The sequence below is a fragment of the Pongo pygmaeus genome, chromosome 3, assembly GCF_028885625.2.
Source record: "Pongo pygmaeus isolate AG05252 chromosome 3, NHGRI_mPonPyg2-v2.0_pri, whole genome shotgun sequence".
Classification (NCBI taxonomy): Eukaryota; Metazoa; Chordata; class Mammalia; order Primates; family Hominidae; genus Pongo; species Pongo pygmaeus.
This window is the reverse complement of record NC_072376.2, coordinates 39551555-39564095: the sequence shown is the minus strand read 5'-3', so window position 1 is coordinate 39564095 and position 12541 is coordinate 39551555. Positions and strand designations below refer to the sequence as shown.

At 34.6% G+C, this 12541-nt stretch overlaps 1 protein-coding gene across 10 annotated transcripts in view; it reads right to left on the bottom strand.

The window, feature by feature from the left end:
* Nucleotides 1–1259: 1259 nt before the first annotated feature.
* Nucleotides 1260–12541, bottom strand: part of N4BP2 (NEDD4 binding protein 2) — a 102002-nt gene continuing 90720 nt past the window's right edge. For 9 of the 10 annotated variants that reach the window (XM_063664483.1, XM_063664481.1, XM_063664484.1 and 6 more), the window contains 2 exons: nucleotides 6597–6720; nucleotides 1260–5307 (listed from right to left, as the gene is read on the bottom strand). In XM_063664483.1, coding sequence (XP_063520553.1) covers nucleotides 5262–5307; nucleotides 6597–6720 — 170 coding nt within the window. In that variant the 3' untranslated portion in view covers nucleotides 1260–5261. The remainder of the gene's footprint in view (nucleotides 5308–6596; nucleotides 6721–12541) is intronic. The other variant, XM_063664482.1, reaches the window with a different exon arrangement.

Below are 12541 nucleotides of genomic sequence, written 5' to 3'. Positions count from 1 at the left end.
ATGTGACAGAGAGGTAGCCACCCACCCTGGCCTAGGAAAATGAGGGCCATTATCTTGGGTATGGCAGAATGATGAACTTTCCTGGATTCCCAAAATCGTCAAGTAAAAGAAGATTTCCAGCAGTCCTGGAATTTTTATCCCTGGGATTTTACAGGAAGAAAGAAATAAACTTTTACCTTTTGCCATTAGTATTTTGGGTTTTTCCAAAGTACCAGCTTTCGTATAAAGGAAGAAGGCAGAATCATAAATGGCAGGTTTTCAAAGACATATACTGTGGAGCCACAACTCTCTGGAGAGAACAGTAGAATATTATCTCTTTATAAGTAACTATTCTCTCTTAGGACAAATGCAGCTGCTCCATATTAGGAGTCAGAGAATGTGGTTCAAGTTATACGTCTGACATTAAACAGCAAACCAGTTAACTTCTGTAAGTCTATGTGGTTTTATTCATTAAATTGGGATAGCACTACCTATGTAATAAAATTCTCTTGAGATTTAAAATATAACATATACGAGAGTATCCCATAGTATAAGTCACTATATACATAGTAGTTGATAAGAATAACGATAACTCTGGATAAAAGCTCTATCGCATTTACACTGTAACCCCAGTAACAAGTGCTCTAAATATTTGTTAGATAAATGTTTTTAAGTCCTTGCAAAATGAGTGAATTCTGCTTTGGACTCAAATATAAAGTCCAAAGGTCATTAATATTATTTGAAGCATTACTTGAGTCTCTAAGAGATTCTTTTTTTTTTTTGAGATGGTCTCGCTCTGTTGCCCAGGCTGGAGCTCAGTGGCACAATCTCGCCTCATCACAACCTCCACCTCCCAGGCTCAAGCAATTCTCGTGCCTGAGACTACAGGCGTGTGCCACCATGCCTGGCTAATTTTTTGTACTTTTTGTAGAGACAGAGTTTCACCATGTTGGCCAGGCTGGTCTCAAACTCCTGACCTCAAGCAACCTGACCGTCTCAGCCTCCTGAAGTGCTGGGATTACAAGCATAAGCCACCATGCCCGGCCTCAGTCAAAAGATACAGGGTGTGAGGAGAGAAACCATAGCTAATCCATTTATCTGGTTCAAAAGTAGACTCTTATTTGCTACAGAAAACTTAAACTAGAAGAAAAGTTGTGGTACAGAAATAAAATTTTTATGACACTTTCCCCCTGAAATTACAAAGTTAGACATAAAAATATGTTAAAATATTTAAACCACTAACCCTAATACATCAAATGAAGGATTTCCTCACACTGGACTGTGGCTAAAGTATTTTATTAAATTAAGTATGTAATTTGAAAATGGCTTCATAAGAAAATTTAAAAGCAAATTTAGAAAACATTTTCAATTTAAAAAGTACAGAGTTAACAGCAAAATTACATTTTCTTTACAGTACAAATAAAAACATTTTTCTGATATACTGTCTGAAAATTTTATAATATATTCTCCAACTGATAGCTGCAATATTGTATTTTAATGAGAAGCCTCACAGTTAATTCAATCATTTATTAATAATAAGTTCATCATTGGACCATAAAAGTCAATTGCTCAACTTTAAGGAAAATAATGAACTTTGTCATCATATAATATGAAGTTATAAACGGCTCTTCAGGATGTAGATGTGTTCTAGCCTTGTTTCTCTATTAAATTCTGTAAAGAAGCATTAAGTAATACTGTAAACTTGAATTACATTTTAAAAATAAGCACCATGAACATACATTCTACATAAACTTATTTTACCTTTTAAATGACACTTTTTGGCCACATAAACATTTAAATCTGTTTTCTTTACATGTAAATAAAATGAGCAATATTTAACTACTACACAGAAAAATTACCAAACTTCACCTCATTGCACAATGGAAAAGCACTTAGAAAAAGCACTTAGAAAAAACAGCACACGTTATTTTTGTCTTTTTTATACATTTAGTCAATTTTCTTAAATTGAGAGCAGTTAAAACATTGTCAGAGCAATTTCCTGAGTTTCAAAAGTTTCCAATTTCCAGCTCAGAAATAACCAATCTCGCTATTATACATGTCCACTTTCTAAGCATACAAAACACTTGAATTCAAAAAAGAAAAGACCTAAATAAAGGATGGAAACCATCCAGAAGAGCAGTATAGCTTTTCTTCTCAAAATATACTACTCAAGAGGATTTAAAGTCAAAATTTCTACTATATAATATGTCCTATACTTAAAGGCCATAAAATTGCAAATAGTATGGAAATACTAACAAATTGAAGAAACTGCAAATTAAAAATAATGTAGAGAAATATGAAGAGCAATAAATGTGAAAAAAAAAATACTTCCATATCTCACATTGGAATAAAGAGATGGACAGACTGAAAATACTGTTAAGTATCTAATATCTGCCTGGTCCAACTGGACACCCTCTGGGGTTTCCACATTAGTCCTCTTTTTCCATCTGAGAGAGAATGGTAAGAGACTACTGAATGAATATAATTATTACTGAAACCTTCCAAACTACAGAAGTGCTGTACTTTTAAAATATTAAGTTTACAATGAATCATTCTAATGAGTCATGTATTAGCACAAATATACAGGTTGAGTGAGTATCCCCTACTTAAAATGCTTAGGACCAGAAGTGTTTTGGATTGCTGGGGTTTGGGGGAAAATTTTAGAACATGTGCATTATATTTACTTGTTGAGCATCGCTAACCTACAAATGTAAAATACTCCATGAGTATTTCCTTTGAGCATCATGTCTGTGCTCGAAAAGTTTCAGATTTTGAAGCATTTCAGATTTTGAATTTTCTCATTAGGGATATTCAACCTACACCAATACATGAAAATTTTTATAATCTCCAAACTATCTTTGACATACAGGATTTAGAAATGGGTAACAGAGAAAACTTTTAAAATCCTCAAACTATGTTTACCGTGGGCATACAGGATTTAGAAATGGGCAAAAAAAAGAAAGGAGGGATTATAAACTTTTCTTTCAAAATTATGTGTTGCTTAAACTGTGCTAGATAGTGGGGTGGGAGGCAATTTGGAATTAAGCAGCTTCATAAAAATACATATGATGCTCAAACTTTGCCTGTATATTTATCAACAATGATTAAGATATACTATTTGATTTATCAAAATAAGGCATAATATTAACATTGATATAGTAAACAAGTAAACAATATAGCTTTTTTCATTTGACTTCTGTCCATGGAATACCACACCTCTACTTCTGACTGCTCCTTCATTAATCATAATTATAATATTGAAATAAGTCTAGCTGAAGTGCCCAAAAGTGATGATTTTTAAAACTAGGTAAGGAAATATAAAAACACAGAAAGTGAGTATGCAGCTGCACACATTCCAATAACTCCACATTTTAGCACTGTTTTTCATACTCTTAAATCATACTAATTTATACATAGGAATATCTTATTTCATTAACAATTATAGTTTTATAGTAAGTTGTTTAAAGGAACTGCTTTATTTTTAATGGTTATTTTTAATGTATAGAACTGTTCTAGAGATTACAAAAGTGTGCTAAACTGTTGGCATTCTTTAAATAAATTATTACAAACATAAGTGTGAATAATACTTCAATACCAGTCACTAACCATTTCTAAATAATAAACATGTATTTTCATTTTTATGGAACTAAAATTCAATGATAAGCCTCCTTATTTTAAAAGCATGCAATCATGATATACAAAAAAATGTTTTGGGGTTTTATTTTCATTGAAATGTCTGCTCTTTTGGAAAACCATTCTGTACTTCAGGATTCTTTTGGTACCAGCTCAATCCTGTAATTTCTGATCCAAATTTTTTTTTAAGCTTAACAAAAAGCAACAAAACTGTTTGTTAAAATTATATATGTTGAAAACATTCTCCATCTCCAAAGGCAAATTTAAGCCATTGTCTCATATTGGAAAATTATATTTTACCACATTATAACCTCCTTTACACAGGTTTAACTTGCATACTAACAGAATTTATTAGCTAACCAAACAACAGAAGTTAATGAAAGCTTCCTTTGAGAAAGTTGGCTCTTTTTCAAAATAAAAGTGAAAATATTTTAAATTGTAAGGATTCTTCTTATGATTATAACCAAAATATTTTCTTTTTTTTTTCTTTTTTTGGAGACGGAGTCTTGCTCTGTCACCCAGGCTGAATGCAGTGGTGTGATCTCGATCTCGGGTCACTACAACCTCCGCCTCCCAGGTTTAAGCAGTTCTCCTGCCTCAGCCTCTCAAATAGCTGGGATTACAGGCACACGCCACCATACCCAGCTAATTTTTGTATTTTTAATACAGACAGGGATTCACCATGTTGGCCAGGCTGGTCTCGAACTTCTGACCTCGGTGATCACCTACCTCGGCCTCCCAAAGTGCTGGGATTACAGGCATGGGCCACCACACCAGGCCAATTATAACCAAAATATTTTCTATATTTAATAGAATTTTAAACTACTGCAGTTTTAAAATTACATGCCTCAAAAATAAAATATAAGTATTTAGTACTGTCTGAAATACCACTTATACAGACAGTTCTAGAAGCATTTCGATAAGGCAGCAACATCTGGAAGATATTTAACCATTTCTTTTTCTCTGAAAACTGTTCTGTCTATAGATAAAGTATAAAATCACAATATCATCTCAGACCCAACTTTCTTTCCATAAAATGCACACAGAAGAACAGAACAAAAGGTAAAAGATCCAGGTCATATACAAAGCAGAAGAAAGGGCAAAAGCATGTTTTCCTTCCTGTAGGATATGGCAAAATAAAGCATTTTATGTGTTTAGTTTTGAAAATAAAAAATATTCAAGTGTTTTTGTTAGATCTTTTTTTCTTTACTACCCACTACTATGTCCTTTTTCTTCTTTTAATACCACCCTTTGAGGGGCATGAATCAGGTCTCAAAGCACTTTAAATACCTCTCACAAAAGACTTTTAGGACATTACTAAATGTCACACAACAATTAATACAAAGGTAACCTTTTCTGAGAAACAATCAGAGCATTTTAAACTTTAAAACTGTAGCTGATAATTTTCTTACATATTTTGTAATCAATAAAATTTCTCTCTAATATCTTTAACAGGTAACATTTGCATTTGATTCAGTTAAAAAAAAAATCAAACCTCACTTGGATTTTGAAAAACATCATAATTTTTTTGTTTCATAACAATATTATTTATAAGAAAACACATCTTTAGGGTAGAATTGACTGATTACTGCAAATAAAAGTAATTTTAACCTACAAACCTTCATACTTCTAATTCAAGGACGTTTATTTTACTTTAGCATGACTTTCAAGCACCCTGGTTTAATTTCAGAGAACCTGCAGAAATGAGAAAAGAGTTATTTTAAAGATGAAAATTTCAAATTAGCTAAGGAATATACCTTGTAATCAATTCCAAGTACCTACGCTTAATATAATATTTACTACCAAAGTATTGACCCTTATTAAGTCAATATCCAAGACCAACATCTAGGTTTATGTTCCTTTTACCTACGGTCAAAACAAATACAATCTTAAAGCTGGGGGTTGCTCTTGACTTAGTAGTTAGTATAACTTAAGATGTGTCAAAACCTGTGAGGCCTGAATTTTACCTTTATGAAAAAGAGTATGCTGTAGGAAGAATAAAGTCCTTGGTGTATCATGAAAGCACCAAGAAGAAATCTCTGATGTATCAGGTAGATTAATCTGGCCATGCAATGCTTTCAACTCTATCCATAGAGAATTTAAAGGAAGACTAGTCTCTAAAATAGATAATTAATCTCAACATAATGTTACAGTCTAACTACTCCTTTTATAAAAATAACCCTGATGTCACCTGTTTTATGCTCATAACTTATGCTATCATTTTCAATAACGTAGCCAAATAACATCTTATTACATGGCATAAAATAAATATGCTACGCTGAAATTGATGGGTAGGAGTTAATGATACACATCTGCAGGAAATCTATCCATCAACAGATATTTCATCTTTGACTTTCTTGTCATTTTCTGTTATTAAATAATTATCACTTAATGAAAAAGAACATTTCATGTTTGTCAACACAGGTCATTAATGGCATTTAACTTATGAAAACACAAATAAATTCATATTAACTGGAACATTTCTGCTAAAGTTTAAACGTACCTAAATTATAACTACATTTCAATAGAAGCCACCCAGTTCCATCCAAAATCCACAAAGTTATTTCCTTTCAAAAGAATAATAGCAAATCTTAAAGTATGATACATATTACCTAATTATTTTGCATATTATCAAAGAAACAAATATATTTACTTTCTTTTAAAACTTTAACTTCATGATAGAAAGTTTTATCAGATGATTATTGGCAACAAACACATTTTTCCTTATTTCTGGTTTACCAGACAACAAAAATCCAGCAGGGAAAGTTATATCATAATTTAAGCATGAATCTGTGGCTGAAATCAGATGATTAAATTTAGTTAACTATTTTAACAGATTGTTCTGAGTATGCTATTAGTGTTTATTTACCTAGCTATATTAGGGCTATTGCTATTATCAATAACAGAAATCTATACTCACAGAAATACCTGATATAGCTCTATATGGGCAGTTGCCATTATCAATAACAGAAATCTACACTCACCTGAAGCTATGGCTTATGAGGTACTTAATGACAGCTGGTTTGATGCGAGCAACTCCTCCCTGGCTGTGGTTTCCTCTCCCCGTAATCACAGACAAATAGGGCTTCCCACCATTCTGCTTAAATTCTGTTACAACAGAAATTAGGGGAGTTAAAATTCATTTATCTTACATTCTCAATAGAAAACATAAACCTTAACTACTCAAGCACATGAAATTGTTTTCATGAGGATTTTGGGGTTTGCTATCTCAAAACAGTAATAGTAAGATAGAGTTGCTATCTCAAAAAGCCCCCAAATTAATGTTTTAAGATGTATGTTTTAAAACACATAGCCTCATTGTAATCTATCCATCAAAAGATTTGATGGGACTTCTTCCTTTATGGGGGAAGAGATTTCTGTGCACTACCAGAAGTTCTCCCTGAAATAATGATAATGGCAATAATAACATTAATGATACTTAACAATTACTATACAAAAGTAGTCAAGTACTGCTTTAAGTGGCTTATATTTATTAACTAAGAATCTTCACAACAACCCTGTTAATTAAATATTCTAAAGCCATCAAGCTTTGTTCTGAATCATAGCTCTGCCACTAAATGACTGTGTGACCATGGACAAGTTACTTAGTTTCTTTTGTGCCTATTTTCTCATCAGGAAAAAGGGATAATGACAGCAACTAGTTTATAGATTATCTTCCAGTAATAGCTATTAGCAAATCCACTAATCACAGCTGGATTGCAGTCTTACTATTAAAGATAATCAATTGTTAACAAACTTTTCCTGATAGATACTTCTTAAAACATCAAAGGAGTCTGAGCCTCCTAAAATACTGAAGTTCCATTTTGGAAATGACCTTGTGAAAATCAAGGGTATAAATCCTGAAAACTAATAAAAGCTGTAGCAGAATAACAACAACAAAAAAACCTATTAATGAGATGAATTAATAAATTTAAAACATACACAAAATATAAACATTCCACAGTCTGCTTATTAAATTGTCCTAATACTCCTAATAGAATACAAACAAATGGTTTTTCAAGTATCATATCTCCAAGATGATATTCAGCCTGGAATTTTAAAAGAATATGTTGCTCTTCCATTTCTAATTACTTGTCTGTTTATGATCTCCATCTCTAATCCACATCCATTACTTCAAGCAATATGTTGCTCAAAATTCAACTGAGTGCTAGTTTCACAATATTCACAGTGCACAAAATTCTAGGTATATAGTGTAAAACCTTTTTATGAACTTTTTACAAAGTTTTTGCACTATATACCTATAATTTTGGGCACTGTTCTTTACATATGTTATATTACATATAAAAGTTTACTTTGGCCAGGCACAGTGGCTCACGCCTGTAATCTCAGCACTTTGGGAGGCTAAGGAAGGTGGACCACTTGAGCTCAGGAGTTCAAGACCAGCCTGGGCAACATGGCAAAACCCCATCTCTACTGAAAATACAAAAATTAGCAGGGCATGGTGAGGCGCACCTGTAGACCCAGCTACTTGGGAAGCTGAGGTAGGAGGATGGGTTGCACCTGGGAGGTGGAGGTTGCAGTGAACCGAGGTCACAACCAACTGCACTCCAGCCCGGGCAACAGAGCCAGACTCCCATCTCAAAAAGAAAAAGTTTACTTACAAAAAAAGCCCAACTAAATCTCTAACCATAACTCATGCTCTTCACTATGGCTCCCCTTATCACTTAGGTCAGTCATTTATACCATTATCACCTGCTAATAGTTCACTTATTGCTCTGAAAATATTCTCTAGTTGATTCACATGCCTCAAGTAAGAGTTCAAAGGATGTTTGCTGCATGAATTAATGTATATGTTTTGTTTCCCAAATACAGGCTGTTCTGGCTGTTTAACAACTTTGAAAGGACTGTTTAACTCATTTTTCAGCACACTCCAGATTTCTTATTTCAACTGCAAATATTTCAGTACATACCTCATAAAAGATAAGGACTCCTTTAAAAACCGTAACTACAATGGCACCATCATACCTTATAAAATTAATAAAAGTTCCTTAATATCATTAGTTTCCAAAAATTTCCCCCAATTATCTCAAAAATATGTTTTTACAGTGATTTGTTGGCATCAAGATTGAAATAAGTCTTTACATTCTATTTGATTGATATATTTCTTAACTAACAAGGTTTCCCCTCCCCTGGTGTTTTTCTTTACAATTTATTGAAAAAAATTGGATCATTTATCCTAGACTTCCTCTTTTTTTTTTTTTTTTTTTCCTGAGACAGAGTCTCACTCTGTTGCCCAGGATGAAGTGCAGTGGGACAATCTCGGTTCACTGCAGCCTCTGACTCCTGGGTTCAAGCAATTCTTCTGCCTCAGTTTCCCAAGTGGATGGGATTACAGGCCTGAGACATCATGCCCAGCTAATATTTTTGTATTGTTAGTGGAGACGGGGTTTCACCATGTTGGCCAGGCTGGTCTCAAACTCCTGACTCAAGTGATCTGACTGCCTCGGCCTTCCAAAGTGCTGGAATTACAGGCATGAGCCATCACACCCAGCCTATCCTAGATTTTCACAATCTGAATTTTGCTGACTGTATCCCCATGGTGTTGTTTAACACGTTCCTCTGTCCCCTGTAAATCCCTATAAAATAGTAGTCAGTTCTAAAGGTTTGATCTGCTCCTAGTTTGATTTGGGGGCAAAAATGATTCATAGGTAACAGTGTATATTTCAACCAGAAGGGACATAAGGTCCAGATGTCTCTATTTTTTAAAAAATTCATCTCCGATTTTAACACTCCTTAATCTTATGACAAAAAGCAATGCAGGTTAGAGCCACAAATCTTCCACTGGATTCATTTCTATTCAACAATACTGCCACCTGGTGGTGACTGACAGTAACTACAGACTACCACAGGTGGTGCATGCACTAGAGATGGGCTTTGGCTTCCAGAAAAGATCTGCATCTTGGATCTTGACCAAGTGTTACCTTGGGCAAATTACTTAGCTCTTTTTTCTTTTTTTTCTTTCTTTTTTTTTTTTTTTTTTTGAGACGGAGTCTCGCTCTGTCACCCAGGCTGGAGTGCAGTGGCTCGATCTCGGCTCACTGCAAGCTTCGCCTCCCTGGTTCACAGCATTCTCCTGCCTCAGCCTCCCAAGTAGCCGGGACTACAGGCACCTGCCACCACACCCGGCTAATTTTTTTTGTATTTTTAGTAGAGACAGGGTTTCACTGTGTTAGCCAGGATGGTCTTGATCTCCTGACTTCGTGATCCGCCAGCCTTGGCCTACCAAAGTGCTGGGATTACAGGCGTGAGCCACCGTGCCTGGCCTCTTTTTTTCTTCTTACAATTTTTTTAATTGAGATAAAATTAACATAAAACTAACCATTTTAAAATATGCAATTAAGCGGTTTTTAGCATATTCATCATGTTGTGCAACCACCACCACTAATTCCAGAACATTCCATCATTTCACAAAGAAATTCTGTGCCTCATAGCAGTCACTGCCCATATTCTTGCCATTCCAGTCCCAGCAACCACTAATCAAATTTTTGTCTCTCTAGATTTACATACTCGGAACATTTGGTAAAAATGAAATCATACAACATAAGGCTTTTTATCTGCCTTCATCTTTCACAAAGAATAATGTTTACAAGGTCCATCCATGCTGTAGCATGTATCAGTACTTCATTTCTCTACATGGCTAAATTAAATTTCATTGTATAGATTTACCACATTTTGTTTCTCTATTCATCAGTTAATGAACTTTTAGGTTACTACCACTTTTTGGCTGTTGCAGACATTCATATTCAAGTTTCTGTAAAGACATATTGTGTTTTTATTTCTCTTGGGTACATAGTTAGGGGCAGAATTACTGAGTCATATGGTTAATTATATGTTTAACCTTTCAAAGAACTAGTGAAATTTTCCACAGTGGCTACACTAGCAATATATGAGGGCTCCAATTTATCCACATCCTTAACAATACTGATTACTTTCCATTTCATTTTTCTGTTTTTCAATTTTTCAATTTTTTTTTTTCTTAGAGAGTCTCACTCTGTCATCCAGGCTGCAGTGAAACAACCTAATTGTCCATCGACGGATAAATTGATTTAAAAAAATTTGACACAGACACAATGAGATATTATTCAACAATAAAAAGGTGACCAGGCACAGTGGCTCAGGCCAGGCGTGGTGGCTCACGCCAGGCGTGGTGGCTCACATCTGCAATCTCAGCACTTTGGAAGGCCAAGGTGGGAGGATCACTTGAGCCCAGGAGTTCGAGACCAATCTAGGCAACTCACTGACACCTCCTATTTCTTTTAAATGAAAATAAAAATAAAAATTTAATTAAAAATTTTTTTAAAGGGGAAAATCCTGCCATGTGCAACAATACAGATGTGGCTGGAGGGCATTATACTAAGTGAAATAAGCCAGACACAGAAAGACAAATCCTGTATGATCTCACTTATATGTGGAACCTAAAAAAGCCAAACACATAGAAACATAATAGAATGGTAGTTGCCAGGGGCCAGAATAGAGAGGAGGAAATGAAATGCTGGTCAAAGGGTACAAGCTTTTAGTTCTAAAAAGAATACATTCTGCTGAGCTAATGTGTAGCATGGTAATAATATTTAATAGCACTATATCATATACCTGAAATTTGCTATGAGCGTTAAGTCATAGGTGTTCTCATCTCACACACACAAAATGGTAACAATAATAGGTGATGTATGTGCTAAAGTACTTCATTGTGGTAATCACTTTACAATGTGTACATTTATCAAATCATTACATTGCATACTTTCAATATAAACAATCTTATTTGTCAAAAAAAATAAGAGTAATACCTACCATTATTTAGTCATTTATTCAAAAACTTTTTGAGTGTTGAAGAAAAAGCATGATCATCACTGGCTCAATTCTTGGCCAAAAAGACAGATATTTAATAACCAATTATACAATAAGCTTTTTATAAACACTGTGAGAGGTAGGAGTTCTGTGAGAAGTTATTAACAGGGGGCCTAATTAGTATGGGGGTCAAGACTGACAGTGTAGTTAAATATACAGAAAAGGAGAAAAAAACACAGGATGAGACTGGAGAGGTAAGCAAGAGATATTATGCAGGGATTTTAGAATTTATCCTAAATACAACTTGTATTTTCTTGTTTTCTTTTATTTATTTATTTATTTATTTATTTTTGAGAAAGAGTCTCGCTCTGTCACCCAGGCTGGAGGGCAGTGGCGTGATCTTGGCTCACTGCAATCTCCGCCACCAGGGTTCAAGTAATTCTCCCTGCCTCAGCCTCCCAAGTGGCTGGGATTACAGGTGCACGCCACCATCCTGGCTAATTTTTGTATTTTTAGTAGAGACGGGGTTTCACCATGTTGGCCAAGCTGGTCTCGAACTCCAGACCTCAGGTGATCCGCCCACCTCAGCCTCTGAAGTGCTGGGATTACTGGCATGAGCCACCACACCCGGCCACAACTTGTATTTTCTTATCACAATACTAATTACTTATGTAACTATTTGTTCACTGTTATCTACCCTACTAGATGGTATACCCCACCAGAAAATAAACTCCAATAAAGGATTGTGTGTCTTTTTCACTACCTTATCCTTGATGCCTAGAATACAGAAGATAACCAAATATTTATTGAGTAAAACACTATTAATTCATCCTCTATAGAGAGAATATTCTCTCATAACACTTCTATATACTTGAAGAGTTTTCTTCTCTCTGGATTAAATAATAATGTATCTAAATGGCTCTTAAAGTTTCTCTTTTCTAATCTTTACTGTTTTCTAGATTTTCTGCAAGATTTCCAAAATTCCATTTAAAAACTACTGGGGTCAGGCTAGGTGCAGTAGCTCACTTTGGGAAGCCAAGGCTGGTGGATCGCTTGAGGCCAGGAGTTCAAGACCAGCCTGGCCAACATGGTAAAACCCTGTCTCCACTAAAAATACAAAAAC